The following is a 26,641-nucleotide window of genomic DNA, read 5'->3' on the forward strand; positions in this document are numbered from 1 at the left end:
ATGATGTTGGTACGGGGCAGGATGGTACGGGGCAGGATGGTACTGGGCAGGATGCTGGTACGGGGCAGGATGGTACGGGGCAGGATACTGGTACTGGGCAGGATGCTGGTATTGTAAAGAGGGTGGCGGAGGGACAGTGGCTGGAGGGGGGTCAGGTGTGGGAGCAACTACCAGGGCGGGTGGAGGGTCTTGGGAGGTAACTTGCGCTAGAGCAGACTGGCAGGCTTACATTACATGGAGATAGCTTTTCTATGTGCTCCACAACCGCCTGGAGAAACGGGTGGTTCGGCGATTCCTCTGAATGCATCCTATCCAGGTGTGTGTGCAACTCCAGAATACTGTTGCCGAGCAAATTAAAGCCTGCAGACATTTGCTCAGACAACATTTTCAGACAGTCCTGGAAGGCTGCATTCAGCTGCAAGGACCCGGGCGCAGAGCTCTGTACCTGACCCCTCTGCCGCTGCCGCCCAGGACCCACAGGTGTACCAGAGGTGGCAGCAGCATCAGAGGGGTGCGGTACAGGAAAAGCTCTATCCTCACCAGCAGATTCATGTAACGCAGGCGGCCACGATGCTCCAGCGCTGGTGGATGGGACCGAGGGATTAGATGTGAGAGAAGGTGCAGAGGGGTCGGGACTGTCAGTGTCCCGCGGTGGCGGACTCCTGAGGGATCGCCCCAGAAGGGTTCAACTCTGCTGCAGGCTCCCGAGTGCTGCCGACGGTGCTGTGGAACAAAGAAAAAAAAGGGAATATATTGATATTGCACGGCCCTGGCTGAAACCAAAAATAAAGTTAGACATGTTACAATGGGGGGTAATATTTACCTTCGGCTCACCATCGTTGACCTGAGGAACGACAGGGCTCTTGCATACTTATACCTGCTCCTGCGTCCTCCCGATCCACTCAGGGCCGCATCCCTTTGTTGAACTCCTTCTTGAAGCGATCCCCGAGTGACCGCCACCACTTAGTATCGGTTAGTATACAACACCGTACATCCAGCAACATAAACTGTGAATACTTATTCTCTTGGTTCTGGGCCCAAACATCGAGGTCCTCCCAGTGGTCCACAAGCTGTTGGCAGACTTCCTCCTAGAGCCGTCGGGTAACACCAAGATCTGCGTGGCGGCGGTCACCCATGCTCCACAGCGGCTCCCGAACTAGATCAATGAGGTCAATGTTTAGCCCGGCCTCCTCACTGTCTGACTCAGGAGCCCGCTGTGAAGCCTCTTGAAAAAGAAAAAAAACAGACATTACACTCAAAAAAAAAAAAAAAAAAGGGAAAAAAAATACTCTGTGGTGACAATCACGACGCTCATGCTGACGACCCTGGGAGGCGCTTTGAGGACCTTTGGATCGAGCCCCAGAATCGGAAGACTAAGGCCGGCGTCACACTCAGCGTATGTAAATACGGTCCGTTTTTTTACGGCCGTAATACGCAGAAATGTTCTCAAAATAGTGGTCCGTATGTCATTCGTAGGCAGGGTGTGGCAGCGTATTTTGCGCATGTCATCCTCCGTATGTAATCCGTACTGCGATATTTTCTCGCAGGCTTGCAAAACCGACATCTAATGGATTTATGTGCTCAAATGTTCGTTAAAACATATATACAGTGTATATATATATATATATATATATATATATATATATATCAGTGAGACACATATATATATTTATATTTAATTCAGTGCGAGATATGTGAAAAGCCGGTAATTCAATTGGCGGCTTTTCATTTCTCCTTCCCAAACCCGACAGGATATGAGACATGGTTTACATACAGTAAACCATCTCATATCCTTTTTTTTTTTTTGCATATTCTGTTGTGAATTCCGTTCTCGGACTCCCTCCTGTGGTCATGAATGGTACTTTGGTTAGTTCTGCTCTTGGACTCCCTCTGGTGGCTTTGAGCAGAACTGCTGGTCACTGAGGTTGGCTTTCTCAGCTGACCTCGTTTACTGTTAGGCTGGCTTCCCTATTTAACTCCACTCAGATCGTTACTTCATGCCAGCTGTCAATGTTTCAGTATTGGTTCAGATCTCTCTTGTACTTCTCTGAGGACCTGTCTACTCCAGCAGAAGCTAAGTCTTTGCTAGTTCATTTGTTGTTACTGCTTCCTGAATATATTTCTTAGTACTGCTAATTTCTAGTCCAGCTTGCTATCATGATATTCCCTTGCTAGCTGGAAGCTCTGGGGTGCAGAGTGGCACCTCCACACCGTGAGTCGGTGTGGGGAGTCTTTTTGCTTACTCTGCGTGGTTTTTTGTAGTCTTTTGTGCTGACCGCATAGTCCCTTTACTATCCTTTGACTATTTAGTGAAGTCTGGCCTCCTTTACTAAAACCTGTTTCATTACTGTGTTTGTGACTTTCCTCTTAACTCACAGCCAATATATGTGGGGGGCTGCCTTTACCTTTGGGGAATTTCTCTGAGGCAAGGTTAGGCTTCTATTTCTCTCTTTAGGGGTAGTTATCTCTTAGGCTGTGAAGAGGCGTCTAGGGAGAGTTAGGTACGCTCCACGGCTATTTCTAGTGTGTGTGATAGGAGTAGGATTTGCGGCAGCAGAGTTCCCACTTTCCCAGAGCTTGTTCCGATTACTAGTTTACTCATCAGGTCATTCCGGGTGCTCCTAACCACCAGGTCCATAACAGTACAGCTGGCCCACAAAGTGTTAATGCATCTCAAAAGAGGGATAAGAGAAGTTCTGAACCCATTTTTTTTTTCTTTGCAGTGTGTTTTGTCTCTCTTTTCCCCTTAATCTCTGGGTGGTTCAGGACTCCGGTGTAGATATGGATATTCAAGGTCTGTCCTCTTGTGTGGATCATCTCACTGCAAGAGTACAAAGCATTCAAGATTATGTAGTTCCGAATCCGATGTTAGAGCCTAGAATTCCAATTCCTGATTTGTTTTCTGGGGATAGATCTAAGTTTCTGAATTTCAAAAATAATTGTAAACTGTTTCTTGCTTTGAAACCCCGCTCCTCTGGTGACCCCATTCAGCAAGTAAAGATCATTATTTCTTTGTTACGTGGCGACCCACAAGACTGGGAATTCTCCCTTGCGCCAGGAGATCCTGCATTGCGTAATGTAGATGCGTTTTTTCTGGCGCTTGGATTGCTTTATGACGAACCGAATTCAGTGGATCAGGCAGAGAAAATCTTGCTAGCTTTGTGTCAGGGTCAGGATGAAGCAGAGATATATTGTCAGAAGTTTAGAAAATGGTCTGTGCTTACTCAATGGAATGAGTGTGCCCTGGCAGCAATTTTTAGAAAGGGTCTTTCTGAAGCCCTTAAGGATGTTATGGTGGGATTCCCCACGCCTGCTGGTCTTAATGAATCAATGTCCTTGGCCATCCAAATTGATCGGCGTTTGCGTGAGCGCAAAATTGTGCACCATTTGGCGGTGTCCTCTGAGCAGAGGCCTGAGCTTATGCAATGTGATAGGACTTTGACCAGAGCTGAACGGCAAGAACACAGACGTCAGAATGGGCTGTGTTTTTACTGTGGTGACTCCACTCATGCTATCTCTGATTGTCCTAAGCGCACTAAGCGGTTCGCTAGGTCTGTCACCATTGGTACTGTACAGCCTAAATTTCTTCAGTCCGTTACTCTGATTTGCTCATTGTCGTCCTACTCGGTTATGGCATTTGTGGATTCAGGCGCTGCCCTGAATTTGATGGACTTGGAGTTTGCCAGGCGCTGTGGTTTTTTCTTGGAGCCTTTGCAGTATCCTATTCCATTAAGGGGAATTGATGCTACGCCTTTGGCCAAGAATAAACCTCAGTACTGGACTCAGTTGACCATGTGCATGGCTCCTGCACATCAGGAAGATGTTCGCTTTTTGGTGTTGCATAATTTGCATGATGTGGTCGTGTTGGGTCTGCCATGGCTGCAGGTTCATAATCCAGTATTGGATTGGAAATCAATGTCTGTGTCTAGTTGGGGTTGTCAAGGGGTACATGGCGATGTTCCGTGGGTGTCAATTTCTGCTTCCACTCCTTCTGAAGTCCCTGAATTTCTGTCGGATTACCAGGATGTATTTGATGAGCCCAAATCCAGTTTCCTGCCTCCTCATAGGGATTGTGATTGTGCAATTAATTTGATTCCTGGTAGTAAATTTCCTAAGGGACGACTTTTCAATCTGTCTGTGCCAGAACACGCCGCTATGCGGAGTTATATAAAGGAGTCCTTAGAGAAAGGGCATATCCGCCCGTCGTCGTCACCGTTGGGTGCAGGGTTCTTTTTTGTGGCCAAGAAGGATGGTTCTCTGAGACCTTGTATAGATTACCGCCTTCTCAATAAGATCACGGTCAAATTTCAGTACCCTTTGCCTCTGCTGTCTGATTTGTTTGCTCGGATTAAGGGGGCTAGTTGGTTCACCAAGATAGATCTTCGAGGGGCGTATAACCTTGTGCGTATTAAACAGGGCGATGAATGGAAAACAGCATTTAATACGCCCGAGGGCCATTTTGAGTACTTGGTGATGCCATTCGGACTTTCTAATGCTCCATCTGTGTTTCAGTCCTTTATGCATGACATCTTCCGAAAGTATCTGGATAGATTCATGATTGTACATTTGGATGATATTTTGGTCTTTTCGGATGATTGGGAGTCTCATGTGAAGCAGGTCAGGATGGTATTCCAGGTCCTTCGTGCTAATTCCTTGTTTGTGAAGGGGTCTAAATGTCTCTTCGGAGTTCAGAAGGTTTCCTTTTTGGGCTTCATTTTTTCCCCTTCTACTATCGAGATGGACCCTGTTAAAGTTCAGGCCATTTATGATTGGACTCAACCTACATCTGTGAAGAGCCTCCAGAAATTCCTGGGCTTTGCTAATTTTTACCGTCGCTTCATCGCTAATTTTTCTAGTGTGGTTAAACCTTTGACTGATTTGACAAAGAAAGGTGCTGATGTGGTGAATTGGTCCTCTGCGGCCGTTGAGGCTTTTCAGGAGCTGAAACGTCGTTTTTCTTCGGCCCCTGTGTTGCGTCAGCCAGATGTTTCGCTGCCTTTTCAGGTCGAGGTTGATGCTTCTGAGATTGGAGCAGGGGCTGTTTTGTCTCAAAGAAGTTCTGATGGCTCTGTGATGAAGCCATGTGCCTTCTTTTCTAGAAAGTTTTCGCCTGCTGAGCGTAATTATGATGTTGGCAATCGGGAGCTGCTGGCTATGAAGTGGGCATTCGAGGAGTGGCGACATTGGCTTGAGGGAGCCAAGCACCGCGTGGTGGTCTTGACGGATCACAAAAATCTGACTTATCTCGAGTCTGCCAAGCGGTTGAATCCTAGACAGGCTCGATGGTCGCTGTTTTTCTCCCGTTTCAATTTTGTGGTCTCATACCTTCCAGGTTCTAAGAATGTGAAGGCGGATGCCCTTTCTAGGAGTTTTGTGCCTGATTCTCCGGGAGTCCCTGAGCCGGCTGGTATTCTCAAAGAGGGGGTAATTCTGTCTGCCATCTCCCCTGATTTGCGGCGGGTGCTGCAGGAGTTTCAGGCTGATAGACCTGACCGTTGTCCAGCGGAGAAACTATTTGTCCCTGATAGATGGACTAGTAGGGTTATTTCTGAGGTTCATTGCTCGGTGTTGGCTGGTCATCCTGGGATTTTTGGGACCAGAGATTTGGTGGCTAGGTCTATTTGGTGGCCTTCCTTGTCTCGGGATGTGCGTTCTTTTGTGCAGTCCTGTGGGACTTGTGCTCGGGCGAAGCCCTGCTGTTCTCGTGCTAGTTGGTTGCTTTTGCCCTTGCCAGTCCCAAAAAGGCCTTGGACGCATGTTTCCATGGATTTTATTTCAGATCTTCCTGTCTCTCAAAGGATGTCTGTCATCTGGGTGGTTTGTGATCGCTTTTCTAAGATGGTCCATTTGGTACCCTTGCCTAAATTACCTTCCTCCTCTGATTTGGTGCCATTATTTTTTCAACATGTGGTTCGTTTGCATGGCATTCCGGAGAACATCGTGTCGGACAGAGGTTCCCAGTTTGTCTCTAGGTTTTGGCGGTCCTTTTGTGCTAAGATGGGCATTGATTTGTCTTTTTCTTCGGCTTTCCATCCTCAAACAAATGGCCAAACCGAACGAACCAACCAGACTTTGGAAACCTATCTGAGATGCTTTGTTTCTGCTGATCAGGATGATTGGGTGACCTTCTTGCCATTGGCTGAGTTCGCCCTTAATAATCGGGCTAGTTCGGCTACTTTGGTTTCGCCTTTTTTTTGCAATTCTGGTTTTCATCCTCGTTTTTCTTCGGGGCAGGTTGAGCCTTCTGACTGTCCTGGTGTGGATTCTGTGTTGGACAGGTTGCAGCAAATTTGGACTCACGTAGTGGACAATCTGACGTTGTCCCAGGAGAAGGCTCAACGTTTTGCTAACCGCCGTCGTTGTGTTGGTCCCCGACTTCGTGTTGGGGATTTGGTTTGGTTGTCTTCTCGTTATGTTCCTATGAAGGTTTCTTCTCCTAAGTTTAAGCCTCGTTTCATTGGTCCTTATAAGATTTCTGAAATTCTCAACCCTGTCTCATTCCGTTTGGTCCTTCCAGCTTCTTTTGCCATCCATAATGTGTTCCATAGGTCGTTGTTGCGGAGGTACGTGGCGCCTATGGTTCCCTCCGTTGATCCTCCTGCCCTGGTGTTGGTTGAGGGGGAGTTGGAGTATGTGGTGGAAAAAATTTTGGATTCTCGTATTTCGAGATGGAAGCTTCAGTACCTGGTTAAGTGGAAGGGCTATGGTCAGGAGGATAAGTCTACGTTCACATTTGCGGTCTGCGCCGCAGCGTCGGGCGCCGCAGCGTCATGCGCCCCTATATTTAACATGGGGGCGCATGGACATGCGTCGCACTTGCGTTTTGCGCCGCATGCGTCCCTGCGGCGCCCGCGTCCGGGCGCAGAGGACGCAGCAGGTTACATTTTTGCTGCGTCCAAAAAAAATGAAAAAAAGGACGCATGCGGCGCAAAACGCAGCGTTGTGCATGCGTTTTTGTTTGCGTTGTGCGTTGCAGCGCCGACGCTGCGGCGCACAACGCAAATGTGAACGTAGCCTAATTCCTGGGTTGTTGCCTCCGATGTCCACGCTGCCGATTTAGTTCGTGCTTTTCATTTGGCTCGTCCTGATCGGCCTGGGGGCCCTGGTGAGGGTTTGGTGACCCCTCCTCAAGGGGGGTGTACTGTTGTGAATTCCGTTCTCGGACTCCCTCCTGTGGTCATGAATGGTACTTTGGTTAGTTCTGCTCTTGGACTCCCTCTGGTGGCCTTGAGCGGAACTGCTGGTCATTGAGGTTGGTTTTGTCAGCTGCTCTTGTTTATTGCTGCTGCTGGCTTCCCTATTTAACTCCACTCAGATCGTTACTTCATGCCAGCTGTCAATGTTCAGTATTGGTTCAGATCTCTCTTGGACTTCTCTGAGGACCTGTCTACTCCAGCAGAAGCTAAGTCTTTGCTAGTTCATTTGTTGTTACTGCTTCCTGAATATATTTCTTAGTACTGCTAATCTCTAGTCCAGCTTGCTATCATGATATATCCTTGCTAGCTGGAAGCTCTGGGGTGCAGAGTGGCACCTCCACACCGTGAGTCGGTGTGGGGAGTCTTTTTGCTTACTCTGCGTGGTTTTTTGTAGTCTTTTGTGCTGACCGCATAGTCCCTTTACTATCCTTTGACTATTTAGTGAAGTCTGGCCTCCTTTGCTAAAACCTGTTTCATTCCTGTGTTTGTGACTTTCCTCTTAACTCACAGTCAATATATGTGGGGGGCTGCCTTTACCTTTGGGGAATTTCTCTGAGGCAAGGTTAGGCTTCTATTTCTCTCTTTAGGGGTAGTTATCTCTTAGGCTGTGAAGAGGCGTCTAGGGAGTTAGGTACGCTCCACGGCTATTTTTAGTGTGTGTGATAGGAGTAGAGTTTGCGGTCAGCAGAGTTCCCACTTTCCCAGAGCTTGTTCCGATTACTAGTTTACTCATCAGGTCATTCCGGGTGCTCCTAACCACCAGGTCCATAACAATATTCCACACTACTAATGTTAGTGTGTATGTGCAAAATTTGGGCGCTGTAGCTTGTAAAATAAAGGGTTAAATCGCGGAAAAAATTGGCGTGGGCTCCCGCGCAATTTCCTCTGCCAGAGTGGTAAAGCCAGTGACTGACGGCAGATATTAATAGCCAGGAGAGGGTCCATGGTTATTGGCCCCCCCCCCTGGCTACAAACATCTGCCCCCAGCCACCCCAGAAAAGGCACATCTGGAAGATGCGCCTATTCTGGCACTTGGCCACTCTCTTCCCATTCCCGTGTAGCGGTGGGATATGGGGTAATGAAGGGTTAATGTCACCTTGCTATTGTAAGGTGACATTAAGCCAGATTAATAATGGAGAGGCGTCAATTATGACATCTATCCATTATTAATCCAATAGTACGAAATGGTTAATAAAACACACACACATTATTTAAAAGTATTTTAATGAAATAAAGACACATGTTGTTGTAATATTTTATTATACTGGTAATCCACCTGAAGACCCTCGTCCTGAAACAAAGGAAAAAAAACAACTCAAAAATATCTCATACCTTCCGACGCTCAGGTCAAGTCCCACAAAGTAAATCCATCTGAAGGGGTTAAATCATTTTACAGCCAGGAGCTGTGCTAAATCAGTGCTCATGGCTGTAAAACCCCCGGGAATTAATGGATTGCAGGGGAATGACCTGTAGTTACCTTGAGTTGCGGTGAGGCGCCCTCTGCTGGATGTCCTCGTATGAACTCGAGTTTGGGAACTTTTCCAAGGCTCCAGTTCATGAGGACATCCAGCAGAGGGCGCCTCACCGCAACTCAAGGTAACTACAGGTCATTCCCCTGCAATCCATTAATTCCCGGGGATTTTACAGCCATGAGCACTGATTTAGCACAGCTCCTGGCTGTAAAATGATTTAACCCCTTCAGATAAATTTAATTTGTGGGACTTGACCTGAGCGTCGGAAGGTATGAGATATTGTTGTTTTTTTATTTTTCCTTTGTTACAGAACGAGGGTCTTTAGGTGGATTACCAGTATAATAAAATATTACAACAACATGTCTTTATTTCATTAAAGGACTTGTAAAAAATGTGTGTGTGTTTTATTAACCATTTCGTACTATTGGATTAATAATGGATAGGTGACATAATTGACGCCTCTCCATTATTAATCTGGCTTAATGTCACCTTACAATAGCAAGGTGGCATTAACCCTTCATTACCCCATATCCCACCGCTACAGGGAGTGGGAAGAGAGTGGCCAAGTGCCAGAATAGGCGCATCTTCCAGATGTGCCTTTTCTGGGGTGGCTGGGGGCAGATGTTTTTAGCCAGGGGGGGCCAATAACCATGGACCCTCTCCTGGCTATTAATATCTGCCCTCAGTCACTGGCTTTACCACTCTGGCAGAGAAAATTGCGCGGGAGCCCACGCCAATTTTTTTCGCGATTTAACCCTTTATTTTACAAGCTACAGCGCCCAAATTTTGCACATACACAGTACTAACATTTGTAGTGTGGAATATGCAAAAAAAAAGGGATATGAGATGGTTTACTGTATGTAATCATGTCTCATATCATGTCGGGTTTGGGAAGGAGAAATGAAAAGCCGGCAATTGAATTACCGGCTTTTCTAGAGAACACCGCTGCGTATTTCTCGCAGGTCACACTGCTGGTCCGTGTGTAATCCGTATTTTTCTCGCCCCCATAGACTTTCATTGGCGATTTTTTTTGCGCAATACGGGGACAAACGCAGCATGCTGTGATTTTGTACGGCCGTAGAAGACCAGACTGTATAATACGGACCCATAAAATACGTCAGATAGGAGCTGGGCCATAGAGAATCATTGGGCCGTGTGTTATGCGTATTTTACGGGTGTATTTTCTGCGCTCATACGTCCGTAAAACTCGCCAGTGTGACGCCGCCCTAAAAGAAAAACACAAAAACATTATGTGCTTGGATATTGTGATGTGCAGTGTGATGTCTGTGATGATGTGCTGTGTGCAGTGTGATGCATTTAGATACCACACTTGCGCCCGCTCCGGGTATCTCTCCACCCCGTGTGTCTCCTAGAAGCGCCTCTGACGCTGCAGGTTCCGGTTAAGGCTATGTGCACACGTTGCGGATTTTGCTGCAGATCCGCAGCAGTTTCCCATGCGTTTACAGTACAATGTAAACCTATGGGAAACAGAAAACGCTGTGCCCATGCTGCGGAAAAAAACACGTGGAAACGCAGCGGCTTACATTCCGCAGCATATCAATTCTTTCTGCAGATTCCGCAGCGGTTTTACACCTGCTCCATAATAGAAAACCGCAGAGGACCATTCTACGTGTGCACATAGCCTAAGAATTAAAGTATATTGTTAGGTGAACATCATCCTAAAGAAAAAACTGTGTATTTCCCTCCCAGCGCTGCCGATGCGGGGGAGGGCGCCCAGAAGGAGACATGGCTGCTGTGGATGCGGCAGGTTCTCTGCGTCTCTTGATGGCTGGTGATGGAGTGCAGGCCGGCCTGGCTGCTTTATATATGTTTCCTAACTGGGGGCTGGCCAACGTTATCTGAGCATGCTCAGAGAAAAAAACGGAATCTGCCGCTGGATTTGTCATTTGCTGGATCCGGCGCCCATAGGCTTCCATTCTATCAAAAAGCTGCCAACCGGCACAGTCTGGCAATAATACAAGTCTATGGGAAAAAAAACGGATCCGGCAGCATCTTTTGCCAGATCCAGTTTTTCCAAAATTTGCCAGATCCTGCCTGACGGCAAAAACCTGATGTGTGAAAGTAGCCTTAGGCCTGTCTCACACTTCCGTCTTTTTGTTTCCGTCATAATCCGTCGTTTTGTGAAAAAAAACGGATCCTGCAAATGTTTCTGCTGGATCCGTTTTTTTTCCCATAGACTTGTATTAGCGATGGATTGTGACGGATGGCCTCATGTTTCATCCGTTGTGCACTGGATCCGTCGGAAAATCTCTGTCTGTTGGGCGGAGACGACGCACAGAGGAACGTTTTTTGTGTACGGCGGAAAATCGCCCAGAGACGCATCCTGCGCAGCCCGTCACTGGCTATAATGGAAGCCTATGGACACAGGATCCTGCCCAGCTCGTCACTGGCTATAATGGAAGCCTATGGACGCAGGATCCTGCACTGCCAGTCACTGGCTATAATGGAAGCCTATGGACGCAGGATCCTGCGCAGCCCGTCACTGGCTATAATGGAAGCCTATGGGCGCAGGATCCTGCACTGCCTGTCACTGGCTATAATGCAAGCCTATGGACGCAGGATCCTGCGCTGCCTGTCACTGGCTATAATGGAAGCCTATGGACGCAGGATCCTGCCCTGCCTGTCACTGGCTATAATGGAAGCCTATGGGCGCAGGATCCTGCGCAGCCCGTCACTGGCTATAATGGAAGCCTATGGACGCAGGATCCTGCCCTGCCTGTCACTGGCTATAATGGAAGCCTATGGACGCAGGATCCTGCGCTGCCTGTCACTGGCTATAATGGAAGCCTATGGGCGCAGGATCCGTTGCTGACTGTGAAAAGCAGGAATCCAGCAACGGACGCCGTCTTTTCAAACTGAGCATGAGCGGAAGAATTTCTAATTCCTGTAATTTAACCCATTTTTCCATTCAGGGAAAAAATCTCTCGAATTTTGTTCCTTTAAATTCCTGTGGCAGCTGCTTCGACGACGGATCCGTCAAAAAAATCCAGAGCATCCGGTTTTTACAATCTGCACAGGATCCGTCTCTTCAACACTTTGATGGATTGTAAAAAACTGATGTGTGAAAGACACTGGGCAGCCATCTGCCCCCCACGGCTGTGCCCCCATCCAGCGCCCCTGCCCCACATGGCTGTGCCCCTATCCTGCCCCCCACGGCTGTGCCCCCATCCTGCGCCCCTGCCCCCTACGGCTGTGCCCCCATCGTGCCCCCCATGGCTGTGCCCCCATCCTGCGCCCCTGCCCCCTACGGCTGTGCCCCCATCCTGCGTCCCTGCCTCCCACGGCTGTGCCCCCATCCTGCCCCCCACAGCTGTGCCCCCATCCTGCCCCCCACAGCTGTGCCCCCATCCTGTGTCCCTGTCCCTCATCCTGCCCCCCATGGCTGTGCCCCCATGGCTGCTCCTCATCCCCTCCCCATCTTCCCGGCAGAATTCGGATGATCACTGTTGAGCTGTGGTTCTCTGTTATCAGCCGCAGTGAGGGCCTCATGTAGTGCGCAGAGGAAAAAAGGAAAGTTTCAGCAGCTCCCCCTTGGAGAGTCCAATCCAATGTGTTTGAATTCAATCAGAGCACAGAGAAAGCGTTACTGCCAAGACGCTGTTATCTGTAGTAAAAATCGAAAAAGGCTCCAGCTCCGGAATAAAATGAAAAAACTTATATTTAAACATGTTAAATAGCTGCTAGAAGATGACGGACATGGTCACTGGAGAACAACAACCCCCTCCGGACTCGCATGGAACTACTGACTTGTTGTTAATCCTCAGTGTGTCGGTAGAAGAACATGTGCAGCCAGAAAACCATCAAGAATAATCACATAAATGACACAACCATGCAAAAACATAAATACACTAATGATTACGCAAAAATGTGAAAACTAAAGGCAGGAAATATATATGTATAACAATCCTGGAAAAAAATGTTTAAATAAAGAAACGATCAAACTATGAAAGTGTGAATGAAGAATACTGCAGAAGAACCAAAGCTCCTCCGTTACTAATGGAACATCTCGTATTAAGCCGGGAGATCCACAAAGCCTCCCTGTCCGTGATCTATTCTCCCCACCACGTGGATCCGTATAAATCCGCTCACATATGTGTCCATCACTATCGTCTGTGTTTTGTGGTGTTTATAAACTGATGAGACGCATCGGCCACATGTCGGAGGGCGGGATGTGTCATCAGACAGATGTTCTCTGAATCTATGAACCTTCTGATGGTGGAACCTATGGGGAGGAATCTACACTCCGCACATTCTAGAATGTAGACTACATAGTCCGAGGCGCAGAAGAGACCTCTTTTATAGGGAAAGTAGTTAGATGTTGTGAACAAAAACGTTGCAGTTTTTTTAGTGTGGGAACATGTTTTACATGGATAAGTTCCACATCCAAAAAAACCTGTGGTGGACAACCAATGTGAAGAGGTTTCAGTTTCTTGGAATCCAGGAAACGAGGGGACAGAAAGTGACCGAGGGCGGGGGCTCGTCTGGAAACTATTAACGCCATTCTTTAAGGTAGAATCCATGATCTGGTCTTCTCTAAGAAGATTCCGGTTACGAGAGACAATTTGGGAAATAGGCTTAAAGAAAGTGCGATAGGTGAGTGCTAACACCGGTTGTTCTGAATGTGTTGTGTTTAGATTTTCTTGTCATTTCCTCGGTTACATTGATGCGGTTATCGGTTGTTACTGGTGCAATAAGTTCTGACCTTTGTTTAGAATCAGCAATATTAAAAGCGCTTTCAATGGTCCAACCGGGGTATTTCCTAGGAGTGAGATGGTTTTTAATAAAGGATTTTTCACGATTGAAGGATGAATCATTACTGCAATTCCTCCTTGCTCTAAGGCAGTGTTCCCCAACTCCGGTCCTCGAGAGCCACCAACAGGTCATGTTCTCAGGATTTCCTTAGTATTCCACATGTGATGGAATTATTGTCTGTGAAGGTGATGCCATTATCACCTGTGTAATACTAAGGAAATCCTGAGAACATGACCTGTTGGTGGCTCTCGAGGACCGGAGTTGGGAGCCCTGCTCTAAGGGCTTCCCCAGCAGGGATGGAATGAATAGTTTGGGGAGGGTGAAAACTCTCGGCATGTAAGATGGCATTTCCTGCAGTTTCCTTACGATACGTACAGCTATCGATCATCTCGCATGGGGTGCCTTGCAGATATAGGTCTAGAAAATTAATCTGTTCTTTATTCCAAGAATGAGTGAATTTTAGATTAAACGGGTTATTGTTAATGTAAAAAATAAATGTGGTAATAGAATCTGGATCCCACACGAGAAGTAAATCGTCAATGTACCTGGAGCACCATCTAATAGTCTCAAAGAAAGGATTGTCCTGACAAAAGATGGAGTTCTCCTCCCACCATGCCATTGTTACATTGGCTCCCATCGATACTCCATTAATTTGGATAAAAAATGTTTTATCAAATAAGAAATAGTTATGTGAGAGTAAAAATGAAAGAACTGAAATAATAAATGACTGGAAATCCTGAGAGAACTTGCTGTGTTTGTGTAGGTTACACTGAACCGCTGACCAAGCGACATATGGGGAATAGACAGTGCAGATACATCACCAGGAAGCCAGGACCACCACTGCTCCCAAATAACCCCACCATATTTAATGCGTCCCTCCACAATCCTTTCTTTGAGAATATCAGATGGTTCGTCTCATGTGGGACGGTGATCCAGGTTCTATTGTCTCTCGTAACCGGAATCTTCTTAGAGAAGACCAGATCATGGATTCTACCTTATAGAATGGCGTTAATAGTTTCCAGACGAGCCCCTGCCCTCGGTCACGTTCTGTCCCCTCGTTTCCTGGATTCCAAGAAACTGAAACCTCTTCACATTGGTTGTCCACCACAGGTTTTTTTGGATGTGGAACTTATCCATGTAAAACATGTTCCCACACTAAAAAAAACTGCAACGTTTTTTTGTTCACAACATCTAACTACTTTCCCTATAAAAAATGTCTCTTCTGCACCTCGGACTATGTAGTCTACATTCTAGAATGTGCGGAGTGTAGATTCCTCCCCGTAGGTTCCACCATCAGAAGGTTTATAGATTCAGAGAACATCTGTCTGATCTGACACATCCCGCCCTCCGACATGTGGCCGATGCGTCTCATCAGTTTATAAACACCACAAAACACAGACGATAGTGATGGACACATATGTGATCAGACGGATTTATAAGGATCCACGTGGTGGGGAGAATAGATCACGGACAGGGAGGCTTTGTGGATCTCCTGGCTTAATACGAGATGTTCCATTAGTAACGGAGGAGCTTTGGTTCTTCTGCAGTATTCTTCATTCACACTTTCATAGTTTAATTGTTTCTTTAGGCTGTGTGCACACGTTGCTGATTTTTCGCGGTTTTTTCGCGTTTATTCCCCGATAAAAACGCTATAAAACTGCAAAAAAACAACATACAATTTGCATCCCATCATTTAGAATGAATTCCGCATGTTTTGTGCACATGATGCGTCTTCATTAATTTTGCGTTTGTTTTGCGGATTTCCCACTATAAAAATGAATTGTGAAATGTCCGGAAAAAAACGCATCAAAAACGTGCAAAAACGCGCCTGCAGATTTCTCACAGAAAATGTCGGGTTTTCCTCAGGAATTCCTGACCGTGTGCGCACAGCCTCATTATTATACAGATAATTTCCCGCCGTTAGTGCTCCCATTTCTCCGCGGTTCTGTCACTTCTGTGTAGTCATCAGTGCTCCCATTTCTCCACGGTTCTGTCACTTCTGTGTGGTCATTAGTTTTCCCATTTCTCCGCGGTTCTGTCACTTCTGTGTGGTCATCAGTGCTCCCATTTCTCCGCGGTTCTGTCACTTCTGTGTAGTCATCAGTGCTCCCATTTCTCCGCGGTTCTGTCATCTCTGTGTAGTCATCAGTGCTCCCATTTCTCCGCGGTTCTGTCACTTCTGTGTGGTCATTAGTTTTCCCATTTCTCCGCGGTTCTGTCACTTCTGTGTAGTCATTAGTTCTCCCATTTCTCCGCGGTTCTGTCATCTCTGTGTGGTCATCAGTGCTCCCATTTCTCCACGGTTCTGTCACTTCTGTGTAGTCATTAGTTCTCCCATTTCTCCGCGGTTCTGTCACTTCTGTGTGGTCATTAGTTTTCCCATTTCTCCGCGGTTCTGTCACTTCTGTGTAGTCATTAGTTTTCCCATTTCTCCGCGGTTCTGTCACTTCTGTGTGGTCATCAGTGCTCCCATTTCTCCGCGGTTCTGTCACTTCTGTGTGGTCATTAGTTTTCCCATTTCTCCGCGGTTCTGTCACTTCTGTGTGGTCATCAGTGCTCCCATTTCTCCGCGGTTCTGTCACTTCTGTGTAGTCATCAGTGCTCCCATTTCTCCGCGGTTCTGTCATCTCTGTGTAGTCATCAGTGCTCCCATTTCTCCGCGGTTCTGTCACTTCTGTGTGGTCATTAGTTTTCCCATTTCTCCGCGGTTCTGTCACTTCTGTGTAGTCATCAGTGCTCCCATTTCTCCGCGGTTCTGTCACTTCTGTGTGGTCATTAGTTTTCCCATTTCTCCGCGGTTCTGTCACTTCTGTGTAGTCATTAGTTTTCCCATTTCTCCGCGGTTCTGTCACTTCTGTGTAGTCATTAGTTTTCCCATTTCTCCGCGGTTCTGTCACTTCTGTGTAGTCATTAGTTTTCCCATTTCTCCACGGTTCTGTCACTTCTGTGTAGTCATCAGTGCTCCCATTTCTCCGCGGTTCTGTCACTTCTGTGTGGTCATCAGTGCTCCCATTTCTCCGCGGTTCTGTCACTTCTGTGTGGTCATTAGTTCTCCCATTTCTCCGCGGTTCTGTCACTTCTGTGTAGTCATCAGTGCTCCCATTTCTCCGCGGTTCTGTCACTTCTGTGTAGTCATCAGTGCTCCCATTTCTCCGCGGTTCTGTCACTTCTGTGTAGTCATCAGTGCTCCCATTTCTCCGCGGTTCTGTCACTTCTGTGTAGTCATCAGTGCTCCCATTTCTCCGCGGTTCTGTCACTTCTGTGTAGTCATTAGTTTTCCCATTTCTCCGCGGTTCTGTCACTTCTGTGTAGTCATCAGTGCTCCCATTTCTCCGCGGTTCTGTCACTCCTGTGTAGTCATCAGTGCTCCCATTTCTCCACGGTTCTGTCACTTCTGTGTGGTCATTAGTTTTCCCATTTCTCCGCGGTTCTGTCACTTCTGTGTGGTCATCAGTGCTCCCATTTCTCCGCGGTTCTGTCACTTCTGTGTGGTCATTAGTTTTCCCATTTCTCCGCGGTTCTGTCACTTCTGTGTAGTCATCAGTGCTCCCATTTCTCCGCGGTTCTGTCACTTCTGTGTGGTCATCAGTGCTCCCATTTCTCCGCGGTTCTGTCACTTCTGTGTGGTCATCAGTGCTCCCATTTCTCCGCGGTTCTGTCACTTCTGTGTGGTCATTAGTTTTCCCATTTCTCCGCGGTTCTGTCACTTCTGTGTAGTCATCAGTGCTCCCATTTCTCCGCGGTTCTGTCACTTCTGTGTGGTCATTAGTTTTCCCATTTCTCCGCGGTTCTGTCACTTCTGTGTAGTCATCAGTGCTCCCATTTCTCCGCGGTTCTGTCACTTCTGTGTAGTCATCAGTTTTCCCATTTTTCCGCGGTTCTGTCACTTCTGTGTAGTCATTAGTTCTCTTATTTCTCCGCGGTTCTGTCACTTCTGTGTGGTCATCAGTGCTCCCATTTCTCCGCGGTTCTGTCACTTCTGTGTAGTCATCAGTTTTCCCATTTTTCCGCGGTTCTGTCACTTCTGTGTAGTCATCAGTGCTCCCATTTCTCCGCGGTTCTGTCACTTCTGTGTGGTCATCAGTGCTCCCATTTCTCCGCGGTTCTGTCACTTCTGTGTGGTCATCAGTGCTCCCATTTCTCCACGGTTCTGTCACTTCTGTGTGGTCATCAGTGCTCCCATTTCTCCGCGGTTCTGTCACTTCTGTGTGGTCATTAGTGCTCCCATTTCTCCGCGGTTCTGTCACTTCTGTGTGGTCATCAGTGCTCCCATTTCTCCGCGGTTCTGTCACTTCTGTGCGGTCATTAGTTTTCCCATTTCTCCGCGGTTCTGTCACTTCTGTGTAGTCATTAGTGCTCCCATTTCTCCGTGGTTCTGTCACTTCTGTGTAGTCATTAGTTCTCCCATTTCTCCGCGGTTCTGTCACTTCTGTGTAGTCATTAGTTTTCCCATTTCTCCGCGGTTCTGTCACTTCTGTGTGGTCATCAGTGCTCCCATTTCTCCGCGGTTCTGTCACTTCTGTGTGGTCATTAGTTTTCCCATTTCTCCGCGGTTCTGTCACTTCTGTGTGGTCATTAGTTCTCCCATTTCTCCGCGGTTCTGTCACTTCTGTGTGGTCATTAGTTTTCCCATTTCTCTGCGGTTCTGTCACTTCTGTGTGGTCATTAGTTTTCCCATTTCTCCGCGGTTCTGTCACTTCTGTGTGGTCATTAGTTTTCCCATTTCTCCGCGGTTCTGTCACTTCTGTGTGGTCATTAGTTCTCCCATTTCTCCGCGGTTCTGTCACTTCTGTGTGGTCATTAGTTTTCCCATTTCTCCGCGGTTCTGTCACTTCTGTGTGGTCATTAGTTTTCCCATTTCTCCGCGGTTCTGTCACTTCTGTGTGGTCATTAGTTTTCCCATTTCTCCGCGGTTCTGTCACTTCTGTGTAGTCATTAGTTCTCCCATTTCTCCGCGGTTCTGTCACTTCTGTGTAGTTATTAGTTCTCTCATTTCTCCGCGGTTCTGTCACTTCTGTGTGGTCATCAGTTTTCCCATTTCTCCGTGGTTCTGTCACTTCTGTGTAGTTATTAGTTCTCTCATTTCTCCGCGGTTCTGTCACTTCTGTGTGGTCATCAGTTTTCCCATTTCTCCGTGGTTCTGTCACTTCTGTGTAGTTATTAGTTTTCCCATTTCTCCGCGGTTCTGTCACTTCTGTGTAGTTATTAGTTCTCTCATTTCTCCGCGGTTCTGTCACTTCTGTGTAGTTATTAGTTTTCCCATTTCTCCGCGGTTCTGTCACTTCTGTGTAGTTATTAGTTTTCCCATTTCTCCGCGGTTCTGTCACTTCTGTGTAGTTATTAGTTTTCCCATTTCTCCGCGGTTCTGTCACTTCTGTGTGGTCATTAGTGCTCCCATTTCTCCGCGGTTCTGTCACTTCTGTGTAGTCATCAGTGCTCCCATTTCTCCGCGGTTCTGTCACTTCTGTGTAGTTATTAGTTTTCCCATTTCTCCGCGGTTCTGTCACTTCTGTGTGGTCATTAGTTCTCTCATTTCTCCGCGGTTCTGTCACTTCTGTGTGGTCATCAGTGCTCCCATTTCTCCGCGGTTCTGTCACTTCTGTGTGGTCATTAGTTTTCCCATTTCTCCGCGGTTCTGTCACTTCTGTGTGGTCATTAGTTTTCCCATTTCTCCACGGTTCTGTCACTTCTGTGTGGTCATCAGTGCTCCCATTTCTCCGCGGTTCTGTCACTTCTGTGTGGTCATTAGTTTTCCCATTTCTCCGCGGTTCTGTCACTTCTGTGTGGTCATCAGTGCTCCCATTTCTCCGCGGTTCTGTCACTTCTGTGCTTTTCTGTTCTTCTCCCGACACTGAGGGTAGAAGGGTTGAGCGACTTTTGCTTTTTTAGGGTCGAGTTGGGTTTTGTGAAACCCGACCTTCTCGAAAGTTGGATCGTGTGAAATCGGCCGATTCTACTGTAAAGTTGGGCTCCGGACCGGAACACGAAACCCAATGCAAGTCAATGTGGATTATTTTTTTGATTTACTAAATCTCTTTCTCTCGTGCAATGTTGTGTTTGACTGCGGAAATCGCTGCAGCCCGAACGGTAATATGGCTGTATGACGCCGCAGAAGCCAGGCCCGAACCTAAGTCATCACGCTGCCCACACTCCTTCATTGGCTGAAAAAATGGCGGGGAAGGCGTCATACAAAACGCGACTTTGGCGCCAAGATGGCCGACCACGTGGCCGATCCCACGCTGGAGTCGGGTCGGCGACTTTTGAAAATGAACGCTCCGTTTCGCTCAACCCTAGGTAGGACCAGTCCGCAGTCGGGGCGCGGCCGCTGGGGGTTGTGGTTCTTGGCCGCCATCTTCTAGCAGCTAACTAACATGTATAATGTTATGCCGGAGCCTTTACGATTTTTACCACAGTGCGCAGATGACCCTGGGGACTAACACATGGCCCCTCCTCCTCCTCTGTGAGGTTCTGCAGCAGCTGAGGCACATCCGCCTCTACTTTCTGTATGGGGACAGTATGACGTAATTATGTCCCGCGCCTGTGACGAGGTTCTGCAGCAGCTGTGACCGCGGGACTCGCCGCCATCACTCGTCTCCTCCAGGCTCCTCCTCCCACGATGCCCCGCGGCTCTCGGCCTCCAGTTGCTGTGACCGCCAGCGCATGCGCCAGACGTGGAAGCTTCGAGGCGCAGAGCCGGGCGCGCTGCACTCTGGGTAGGAGACGGGTGGAGCCGCCGCCATTTCGTGCAGAAAGAGAGAAACGAGAAGACGCCGCGACCAAGAGCGGCCAGAAGGTGCGTGCGGCCCGGGCTGTACACGTGTCATAACGCGGTGTACTGAGGGGTATAGTGCTGGGGGGAGCTGTGTACTGAGGTGTATAGTGCTGGGGGGAGGGGAGGTGTATACTGAGGTGTATAGTGCTGGGGGGAGGGGAGCTGTATACTGAGGTGTATAGTGCTGGGGGAGGGGAGCTGTATACTGAGGTGTATACTGAGGTGTACAGTGCTGGGGGAGGGGAGCTGTATACTGAGGTGTATAGTGCTGGGGGAGGGGAGCTGTATACTGAGGTGTATAGTGCTGGGGGGAGGGGAGCTGTATACTGAGGTGTATAGTGCTGGGGGAGGGGAGCTGTATACTGAGGGGTATAGTGCTGGGGGAGGCGTATACTGAGGTGTATAGTGCTGGGGGGAGCTGTATACTGAGGTGTATAGTGCTGGGGGGAGCTGTATACTGAGGTGTATAGTGCTGGGGGGAGGGGAGCTGTATACTGAGGTGTACAGTGCTGGGGGAGGGGAGCTGTATACTGAGGTGTATAGTGCTGGGGGAGGGGAGCTGTATACTGAGGTGTATAGTGCTGGGGGAGGTGTATACTGAGGTGTATAGTGCTGGGGGAGGGGAGCTGTATACTGAGGTGGATAGTGCTGGGGGAGGGGAGCTGTATACTGAGGTGGATAGTGCTGGGGGAGGGGAGCTGTATACTGAGGTGTATAGTGCTGGGGGAGGGGAGCTGTATACTGAGGTGTATAGTGCTGGGGGGAGCTGTGTACTGAGGTGTATAGTGCTGGGGGAGGGGAGCTGTGTACTGAGGTGTATAGTGCTGGGGGAGGGGAGCTGTATACTGAGGTGTATAGTGCTGGGGGGAGCTGTATACTGAGGTGTATAGTGCTGGGGGGAGCTGTATACTGAGGTGTATAGTGCTGGGGGGAGCTGTATACTGAGGTGTATAGTGCTGGGGGAGGCGTATACTGAGGTGTATAGTGCTGAGGGAGGGGAGCTGTATACTGAGGTGTATACTGAGGTGTATAGTGCTGGGGGGAGGGGAGCTGTATACTGAGGTGTATAGTGCTGGGGGAGGGGAGCTGTATACTGAGGTGTATAGTGCTGGGGGAGGCGTATACTGAGGTGTATAGTGCTGGGGGAGGCGTATACTGAGGTGTATAGTGCTGGGGGAGGGGAGCTGTATACTGAGGTGTATAGTGCTGGGGGAGGGGAGCTGTATACTGAGGTGTATAGTGCTGGGGGAGGGGAGCTGTATACTGAGGTGTATAGTGCTGGGGGAGGGGAGCTGTATACTGAGGTGTATAGTGCTGGGGGAGGTGTATACTGAGGTGTATAGTGCTGGGGGAGGCGTATACTGAGGTGTATAGTGCTGAGGGAGGGGAGCTGTATACTGAGGTGTATAGTGCTGGGGGAGGTGTATACTGAGGTGTACAGTGCTGGGGGAGGGGAGCTGTATACTGAGGTGTATAGTGCTGGGGGAGGGGAGCTGTATACTGAGGTGTATAGTGCTGGGGGAGGGGAGCTGTATACTGAGGTGTATAGTGCTGGGGGAGGTGTATACTGAGGTGTATAGTGCTGGGGGAGGGGAGGTGTATACTGAGGTGTACAGTGCAGGGGGAGGGGAGCTGTATACTGAGGTGTATAGTGCTGGGGGAGGGGAGCTGTATACTGAGGTGTATAGTGCTGGGGGAGGGGAGCTGTATACTGAGGTGTATAGTGCTGGGGGAGGCGTATACTGAGGTGTATAGTGCTGGGGGAGGCGTATACTGAGGTGTATAGTGCTGGGGGAGGGGAGCTGTATACTGAGGTGTATAGTGCTGGGGGAGGGGAGCTGTATACTGAGGTGTATAGTGCTGGGGGAGGGGAGCTGTATACTGAGGTGTATAGTGCTGGGGGAGGGGAGCTGTATACTGAGGTGTATAGTGCTGGGGGAGGGGAGCTGTATACTGAGGTGTGTATAGAGCTGGGGAGGGGAGGTGTATACTGAGGGGTATAGTGCTGGGGGAGGGGAGCTGTATACTGAGGTGTATAGTGCTGGGGGAGGGGAGCTGTATACTGAGGTGTATAGTGCTGGGGGAGGGGAGCTGTATACTGAGGTGTACAGTGCTGGGGGAGGGGAGGTGTATACTGAGGTGTATAGTGCTGGGGGAGGGGAGGTGTATACTGAGGTGTATAGTGCTGGGGGAGGGGAGCTGTATACTGAGGTGTACAGTGCTGGGGGAGGGGAGGTGTATACTGAGGTGTATAGTGCTGGGGGAGGGGAGCTGTATACTGAGGTGTACAGTGCTGGGGGAGGGGAGCTGTATACTGAGGTGTATAGTGCTGGGGGAGGGGAGCTGTATACTGAGGTGTACAGTGCTGGGGGAGGGGAGGTGTATACTGAGGTGTATAGTGCTGGGGGAGGGGAGCTGTATACTGAGGTGTATAGTGCTGGGGGAGGCGTATACTGAGGTGGATAGTGCTGGGGGAGGGGAGCTGTATACTGAGGTGTACAGTGCTGGGGGAGGGGAGCTGTATACTGAGGTGTATAGTGCTGGGGGAGGGGAGCTGTATACTGAGGTGTACAGTGCTGGGGGAGGGGAGGTGTATACTGAGGTGTATAGTGCTGGGGGAGGGGAGCTGTATACTGAGGTGTATAGTGCTGGGGGAGGCGTATACTGAGGTGGATAGTGCTGGGGGAGGGGAGCTGTATACTGAGGTGGATAGTGCTGGGGGAGGGGAGCTGTATACTGAGGTGGATAGTGCTGGGGGAGGGGAGCTGTATACTGAGGTGGATAGTGCTGGGGGAGGGGAGCTGTATACTGAGGTGTACAGTGCTGGGGGAGGGGAGCTGTATACTGAGGTGTATAGTGCTGGGGGAGGGGAGCTGTAAACTGAGGTGTATAGTGCTGGGGGAGGCGTATACTGAGGTGGATAGTGCTGGGGGAGGGGAGCTGTATACTGAGGTGTACAGTGCTGGGGGAGGGGAGCTGTATACTGAGGTGTATAGTGCTGGGGGAGGGGAGCTGTATACTGAGGTGTATAGTGCTGGGGGAGGGGAGCTGTATACTGAGGTGTATAGTGCTGGGGGAGGGGAGCTGTATACTGAGGTGTATAGTGCTGGGGGAGGGGAGCTGTATACTGAGGTGTATAGTGCTGGGGGAGGGGAGCTGTATACTGAGGTGTATAGTGCTGGGGGAGGGGAGCTGTATACTGAGGTGTATAGTGCTGGGGGAGGGGAGCTGTATACTGAGGTGTATAGTGCTGGGGGAGGGGAGCTGTATACTGAGGTGTATAGTGCTGGGGGAGGGGAGCTGTATACTGAGGTGTATAGTGCTGGGGGAGGGGAGCTGTATACTGAGGTGTATAGTGCTGGGGGAGGGGAGCTGTATACTGAGGTGTATAGTGCTGGGGGAGGGGAGCTGTATACTGAGGTGTATAGTGCTGGGGGAGGGGAGCTGTATACTGAGGTGTATAGTGCTGGGGGAAGGGAGCTGTATACTGAGGTGTATAGTGCTGGGGGAGGGGAGCTGTATACTGAGGTGGATAGTGCTGGGGGGAGGGGAGCTGTATACTGAGGTGGATAGTGCTGGGGGGAGGGGTTGTAGTGTATATGGAGGTGTATGGCGTTGGGGGGAGGGGTTGTGGTGTCCTGTGGGAAGACCCCACATGCACCTTTATGCCAGTGTCTGAACCCGGATACTCTGGGCTGCAGTTCTTCGGTTTCGTACTGAACCCGGATACTCTGGGCTGCAGTTCTTCGGTTTCGTACTGAACCCGGACACTCTGGGCTGCAGTTCTTCGGTTTCCTACTGAACCCGGATACTCTGGGCTGCAGTTCTTCGGTTTCGTACTGAACCCGGATACTCTGGGCTGCAGTTCTTCGGTTTCCTACTGAACCCGGATACTCTGGACTGCAGTTCTTCGGTTTCCTACTGAACCCGGACACTCTGGGCTGCAGTTCTTCGGTTTCGTACTGAACCCGGACACTCTGGGCTGCAGTTCTTCGGTTTCGTAATGAACCCGGATACTCTGGGCTGCAGTTCTTCGGTTTCGTACTGAACCCGGACACTCTGGGCTGCAGTTCTTCGGTTTCGTACTGAACCCGGATACTCTGGGCTGCAGTTCTTCGGTTTCGTACTGAACCCGGATACTCTGGGCTGCAGTTCTTCGGTTTCGTTCTGAACCCGGATACTCTGGGCTGCAGTTCTTCGGATTCGTACTGAACCCGGATACTCTGGGCTGCAGTTCTTCGGTTTCGTACTGAATCTGGATACTCTGGGCTGCAGTTCTTCGGTTTCGTACTGAATCTGGATACTCTGGGCTGCAGTTCTTCGGTTTCCTACTGAACCCGGATACTCTGGGCTGCAGTTCTTCGGTTTCCTACTGAACCCGGATACTCTGGGCTGCAGTTCTTCGGTTTCGTACTGAACCTGGATACTCTGGGCTGCAGTTCTTCGGTTTCGTACTGAACCCGGACACTCTGGGCTGCAGTTCTTCGGTTTCCTACTGAACCCGGATACTCTGGGCTGCAGTTCTTCGGTTTCCTACTGAACCCGGACACTCTGGGCTGCAGTTCTTCGGTTTCCTACTGAACCCGGATACTCTGGGCTGCAGTTCTTCGGTTTCGTACTGAACCCGGATACTCTGGGCTGCAGTTCTTCGGTTTCGTACTGAATCTGGATACTCTGGGCTGCAGTTCTTCGGTTTCGTACTGAATCTGGATACTCTGGGCTGCAGTTCTTCGGTTTCGTACTGAATCTGGATACTCTGGGCTGCAGTTCTTCGGTTTCTTGTGCAGGGTGCTGCTTCTGAATGTGAGGTTGGTGCGCTGGGTCCCCTGTAGTGCCATCTGTATACTGTGCGCCGGGCACCCTGTTGCTGGATGTGTACTGCTTTTGTCAGGTGGTGGCCAGTGCTGCAGAGACACGTGAAAATAGAGTTCTGGAAACTGACGTGGGTCCATTTTCTTTTTCATGTTCAGTTGCATCTGCCATAACCCCCTGAGAGGATCCAGACTGGACACTTGGAGGCCTGCCATGGGCTCAGACAAGCGGTAAGTCAGCTGCTGTTAATGATTTTTAGGCCGGGGTCACACTAGCAACTCGCGCCTCAATACCCCCGGGACCGGAGCGTTCATCTGCATAGAAACACATGCAGCCGCACACTGCGGTCCCAAGTGCCGGGTATTGAGGCGCGAGTTGCAGGTGTGACCCCGGCCTTAGCTGCTGTGCTCTTCACATTGCGGATTTGTTGGTTTCTTGTGCCCTTTATCCTCTTCCGGTTTTCAGGGCTGCAGCAGTATTTGTACAGTCAGTGCCTGGGTCAGGAGCTGCATCGGGCTGTGGGTTTGTCTATAACCCATAATTGTATGTGGCCTGGAACAGGTCTAGGAAATAAACCACAATTGTGCAGCGCTGTCTGCCTTCCCTCCCTCTTCTGTCAGCCATCGCATGCTTCATCCCTGGCCACGCCACTATAGGACGTCCAGTCACATCCAGTATTGGGGTCTGGCATGCAACGGCTGAAAGAAAAGGACCAGAAGGCAGCTGCAGAGGTAAGCAGTGAGGCCAGTGTTGGTGGGGTTTTTTCTGTGTGTTTTTTTTTTTTTTTTACTGTTTATTTTCCTTTTTCTCGTACAAATAAAATCATAAACATAAGTATAGTTGTAGCAAAATTCTGCAAAACATTTTAGCTGTTTCTTCCAGTGGCACATTGCACAGCACTGCTGCTCCTACTAAACTTAGGGCAAACATCTAATGCCTCATCTAAAGGTACCGTTACACTAAACGACTTACCAACGATCACAACCAGCGATACGACCTGGCCGCGATCGTTGGTAAGTCGTTGTGTGGTCGCTGGGGAGCTGTCACACAGACCGCTCTCTCCAGCGACCAACGATCAGGGAAACGACTTCGGCATCGTTGAAACTGTCTTCAACGATGCCGAAGTCCCCCTGCAGCACCCGGGTAACCAGGGTAAACATCGGGTTACTAAGTGCAGGGCCGCGCTTAGTAACCCGATATTTACCCTGGTTACCATTGTAAAAGTAAAAAAAAAAAAAAAAGTACATACTCACATTCTGATGTCTGTCACGTCCCCCGCCGTCAGCTTCCCGCACTGACTATGTCAGCGCCGGCCGTAAAGCAGAGCACAGCTGTGACGTCACCGCTGTGCTTTTCTTTACGGCCGGCACTGACAGTCAGTGCGGGAAGCTGACGGCGGGGGATGTGACAGACATCAGAATGTGAGTATGTAGTGTTTTTTTTTTTTTTTTTTCAATGGTAACCAGGGTAATTATCGGGTTACTAAGCGCGGCCCTGCACTTAGTAACCCAATATTTACCCTGGTTACAAGTGAACAAGTGACAGCGGGTGATCAGCGACCAAATAAAGGTCCTGATCGTTCCCTACAACCAAGGATCTCCCAGCAGGGCCTGATC

General features: G+C 49.2%; 1 protein-coding gene across 2 annotated transcripts in view; it reads left to right on the forward strand.

Annotated features, from left to right (window-relative positions):
- Positions 1 to 20,081: 20,081 nt before the first annotated feature.
- LOC143787937 (RNA-binding protein 5-like) overlaps positions 20,082 to 26,641 on the forward strand; it is a 38,295-nt gene continuing 31,735 nt past the window's right edge. For both annotated transcript variants that reach the window (XM_077277169.1, XM_077277170.1), the window contains exons 1-2: positions 20,082 to 20,234; positions 25,184 to 25,255. In XM_077277169.1, coding sequence (XP_077133284.1) covers positions 25,239 to 25,255 — 17 coding nt within the window. In that variant the 5' untranslated portion in view covers positions 20,082 to 20,234; positions 25,184 to 25,238. The remainder of the gene's footprint in view (positions 20,235 to 25,183; positions 25,256 to 26,641) is intronic.

This window comes from Ranitomeya variabilis, chromosome 8 (assembly GCF_051348905.1).
Source record: "Ranitomeya variabilis isolate aRanVar5 chromosome 8, aRanVar5.hap1, whole genome shotgun sequence".
Taxonomy (NCBI): Eukaryota; Metazoa; Chordata; class Amphibia; order Anura; family Dendrobatidae; genus Ranitomeya; species Ranitomeya variabilis.